Below are 5,105 nucleotides of genomic sequence, written 5' to 3' on the forward strand. Positions count from 1 at the left end.
CAATTATCAACAATAACATTCAAAACTCAAATCACTTAATTCCTTATTTACTACATTTTTCTCTACTCTTGTAATCTTACTTTGATTGCATGATTTGTTGAATTGTGTGATGAGTATGATATGTGGAATTGGGGCTTAGGTTTCTAAATTGTATGATTTAAGTAAATGATGAATTTTGAAGTAAAATTACGATTTACAATGCAAATGTAATTGTTTGGGCTAAGCTGGATTGTTAAACACTAAATTTGTATATTAGTGCTATAACCATTGGAATGACATTTAATAAGTTATATTTGTATAATTACATAAAGTTGTTTTTTGAAATTATGCAAACTCGTCGGGGAAGGAGCTATGTTGTTAGACAATGCCAAGGTCTGAGAGTCATTAACTTGATAGTCGTTGAATGAAGATTTTCTCTCTAAGCAACTCTAAAGTCGGAGAGTTCATTGACTTGTTTGTCACTGGTTGTGGCATGTCTTCGCTAGACAAATTTTAGGTGATTTAATCTTTGAGTTCCAGTGCTAGTACCATTGGGCAAGACGTTTGTCGTTAGGTGAGTGGACCATCAAACACTACTCACCGAGTGATTGGATATTGTCACTAAACGAGACTAACAAAATTTTAGCCATTTTTATATTAACTATTTTTTTTTTTATTTTACTTTATAAGTTGTTAAAAGAATTACCTGATATCTATATAGGTATGTTAATACTGATCCATTAGGATCACTTTGTGTTTTATATATATCCATAACTAATATTATTCTTTTTCTTTTGATTTATATAGATTTCGTTATAAAAAACTGTAATCACTTTTAACTATTATTTCCGTAGACCATTTTTTAAAGTAACAAAAAATTTAAAAATAAAATAGTATATAATTTAAATAGTACATAAAATAACAAGGCAATATTAACTTAAAGTTGATAATATAGTATTTACTAAATATATAAGTAAGTTGATAATTTTATATACTAGTAATTATAATACGTTTTTTTTTTATAAAAGAGATAACATATTATAACAAATTTCTTGGATGAGATATATTCATTGCATGTAATAACTTTAATAATAATACTTTTGAATGAATCTAAAAATTACTTTCTACGAAATTATATATATATATATATATATATATATATATATATAATATAATATAATATAATATAATATAAGTGTCTTGTAAATGATTTTTATAGAATAAATTTCATTCTTTGTATTAATTTTATAATATTTAATTATTTTGAGTTTAATTATATTTTGTAATAAAATATTTATCGAGAAATCAGAAAATTTGGTAAACTAAATTCGTATTATATAATTAAAAAAATTAAAATATTTTTTAGAAATATATGTTTATTATTATATTAAATGGATAATCTATATATTCTGGAAAAACAAAAGAGGAAATAAGTGAGAGTGTAACTTTCCCGCTAATAGGGCAAGGTTTGGTTACCTTAGGAAACCATAAATGCATTTGAATTTATTTATTATATATTTACTCAACCTCCGCTGTGAATCTATTATCTTGTAATTAACAGCCTAATAAAAGTACTTTGATGAAACTTACTTGTTTTTTTTTTTTATCTCTTTTTAATGTACACAAATTTTCACTATTTTTAAGTAATAATTTATTTATATTAAACTTCTTTTTAAGCTAAAATTATTAATTTACTATTTTATTCTTTAAATAAACGTCTATTAAAATTTAACTGTGTTTTTAGTAGAAAATAATTACTTATAATAAATAAAAGAAAAGTAGAAAAGTAAGAAATATGTTTTCACTAATTTATCTTATTATAAAGGGAACTCAATTTTTCGCATACACATTTATTTCTCAATTATGTTCTTTAATAAGCAAATATTTTGTTTTTAAATTAAGATAATAATATTAAAATATTTTTATATTATTTAAAATAATGTTATAAAAGTTTATTCTATTTTTATTTTATTTTATTTTTATTAGTATGCTACAATAACTACGTTTTCACAAGTTTATTAAATAATAAAAATCCATATAAATTCTACCTGTTGATCAATTAACTTATAAAAAAATAATTAACAACACAAATGATTGAATTTATGTCCAACAAATTTATCCTGCCATGTATATTATATGATAATTAATTAATTACTTTATATGTTTGATTTCCCTCTCACTAGTAGTAAACCATAATAGTAAGTAGTAATTGTTGTATGGAATCATTGGAAAAGAGTGTGCACATAGTATTTTGGTTTGAAATCTCCATTCATTTCCAACAACTATCACATACGTAAGAGAACATCAAATTAGATAACCAAATGGCAAAATGGATAAAGTTCATTGTCTATAAGAAAAGGTAAGCCACTCTTCTTGGACATACATGCACATTTCTTCTTCACTTCACTGTATCCATATTTAACTCAAATTTAATTCTCTTTCCCATTTTAATTATTATATATTACTTTTCTAATTTCAACTACTCAATCATGTTCCTACTTTCTTGGTTGATACGTTTTTTATTTATTTATTAAATGATATAAAACTCATAAATTCTAACTGATCATCAATTTACATATAAAAATATATATTAAGAATAACAAAATTTAATAAGTGATATTAAGAATCATTGAAAAGGAGGGTGGGACACTATATATATTTGTGTTTTGAATCTTCAGTCATAGCAATCACATAAGTACAAGAAAATGTTTATGTAATTAAGGGTATGTTTGATTTTCTAGACTCAAATGCAAGTATTTACTGTTGATGTCAAATTATGAAGAAAAAAAAAAACACAATAAACGAACGAGAAATAAAATACATCTTTAATTTCCATTCAACAACTTGAAGAAAGACGACAAAAGTTTCTAATTCGTATGTAATAAAATTATATTGTAATTTATTAATTACGATAGAAACGTAATCCTTTATTTTAAATATAAATAATTATTTCTTTAATATAATTATATTTATATTTTCTATTATAATAAAAAATAATTAAAATAAAATAAATTTTATTAATTTAAATTTCATGTATAACATAATAAATAATTGAAAATATAAATATAAATAATAATTATATATTTATAATAAAAACATTAATTAAAAATATTAAATAATTACTAAACTAATTATATTAAGATATGTTTTATATTAAAATAATAAATAAAATAAATTTAATCAATTTAAACTAAGATATCAATCACTAATTGTTAAATTTTCATAATGTTTTTTTTTTTTCACTTTTGATTCTCTTTCTTTTAAACCAAATAATCTCACTTTTTTTACTTCTTTTCATTTATTTCCTTCCTTTTCTTTCAAATCTAGTCTTCAATATTTCAAACACACTCTCTTTGTTTCTAAAGACGGATGTGTAGTTTTAAAGGAAAGTTTATGAAAATTTATAAATTATTTGATGAATTTAATAGATTAAGAAACTATATTTTAATTGTTAAAATTATAATATTATTATTTTATCCTTGATTATAATAGTAAGATAAAATAAAATGTAATAATAATAAATGATGTTAAAATAAAATGTGAATTATTGTTTAAATTAGGATTGATAGAAATTAAGTTTAAATAAATTGTGGGTGAATAACTAGTATAAATAAAAATATTATTATTATTATTATTATAAAATATGAGTTAGTATTTAAAATGAGAAAATTTAAATTAAAAAATTATATTAAATTAAAATGAATTTTGTATAAATTAAATTGAAATAAAATGTTGGTGATTACTTAATTAAATTAATAATAATTTAAATTGATAAAATTATTTTAAATTGAGAGGTAATTATTTAAAGTTAATATAAATTAAAACATGATAAAAGTGTTATATATATATATATATATATATATATATATATATATATATATTGATGAAAATAATTTAAATTAAATTATCCAGTGGAATTTGGCAACGAAAAAGCAAAAGGGACAGTGAAAAAGTAAAAGGATACAATGAATAAAGAAAGCTATTCTTGTAATTTAAGATATACGTAACTTTTTTTTCTACTCTCTTCACTAATGCAAGAACTTGGAGAATTTAATCCCTTAAATCTATTTATCTAAATAATTGCAAATCAATTCATCCAAACAATCTTAACACATGCAATAATTTTTTCTCCCTGCACAAATTATCTCAAAGACAAAGAGAAGAAGATTGATACACATACACCTTCACTTTATCTACACTTATTATATATATTCAATTTTTCATATAATCTGAAAACATATATTATTTTTAGAAAATATTCTTATATATAAGCTTAATTTTTTATATTCTACTTTTTACTTTCTTTTTTCTTTAAAAAAAATATAACTTTTTTTTTATAACTATTTTACTTTTATATTATATTATGTGTCAAATAAATGTAAAGGAGTATGATATTACTATTATTGCTCATTATTTTTACATACTCAATGTACATACGTTGATGCACATTTTGAGAGTTTATGAGTTTGAAAAAAAAAAACATAGTAATAGTAAAATGGTGATGTTGATTGTCTATAAAATGCAAAGCATTCCTTGGGAATACATCCACATTCGCTCTTCCACCATATCTACAACTAAGTCATGGCTTCTCATCGTTGCACCATGTTTGCTTTAATGATTGCTATTTCCTTTTCAGCCATGGACATCACATTAGCAGCGAGTACGCCGCCTGTAATCCCATCACCACCTATTCTACTTCCACCTCTGAACATCTCACCCATACAACTTCCAGCCATCGACATCCCACCCATACTACTTCCACCTCTCGTCTTTCCAGCCATAACAATTCCAACTCTTGTCTTTTCACCCATAACAATTCCACTTATCGGAACTATACAAATACCACCTATAGTCTTCCCAACTATACAACTTCCACCTCTAGTATTACCACCAATCGACATCCCACCCATAGCATTCCCACCTATCCAAATCCCACCCATTATCTTCCCACCTATTGTCATCCCACCTACAGACATCCCATCTCTGCCTCCAACCCCACCGCCATAGCCACCACCTTCAACCAACATTTAAGATTTCGCTGCATGCTTTCTCTCAACTTCAATAAGTGATTTATATATATATATATATATATATATATATATATATATATATATATATATATATAT

At 23.1% G+C, this 5,105-nt stretch overlaps 1 protein-coding gene across 1 annotated transcript; it reads right to left on the minus strand.

The window, feature by feature from the left end:
* Positions 1-4,568: 4,568 nt before the first annotated feature.
* On the minus strand, positions 4,569-5,006 carry LOC106766325 (acanthoscurrin-1-like). The gene has a single exon (XM_014651058.1). It carries the CDS (start codon positions 5,004-5,006, stop codon positions 4,569-4,571), a length of 438 nt encoding a protein of 145 aa, XP_014506544.1.
* Between the last annotated feature and the right edge of the window lie 99 nt (positions 5,007-5,105).

This window comes from Vigna radiata, chromosome 7 (genome assembly GCF_000741045.1).
Source record: "Vigna radiata var. radiata cultivar VC1973A chromosome 7, Vradiata_ver6, whole genome shotgun sequence".
Lineage (NCBI taxonomy): Eukaryota > Viridiplantae > Streptophyta > Magnoliopsida > Fabales > Fabaceae > Vigna > Vigna radiata.

What these genes read in the sequence shown, in the direction of transcription:
- LOC106766325 (XM_014651058.1), bottom strand. Translation starts at nt 5,006, where the DNA reads ATGTTGGTTGAAGGTGGTGGCTATGGCGGTGGGGTTGGAGGCAGAGAT.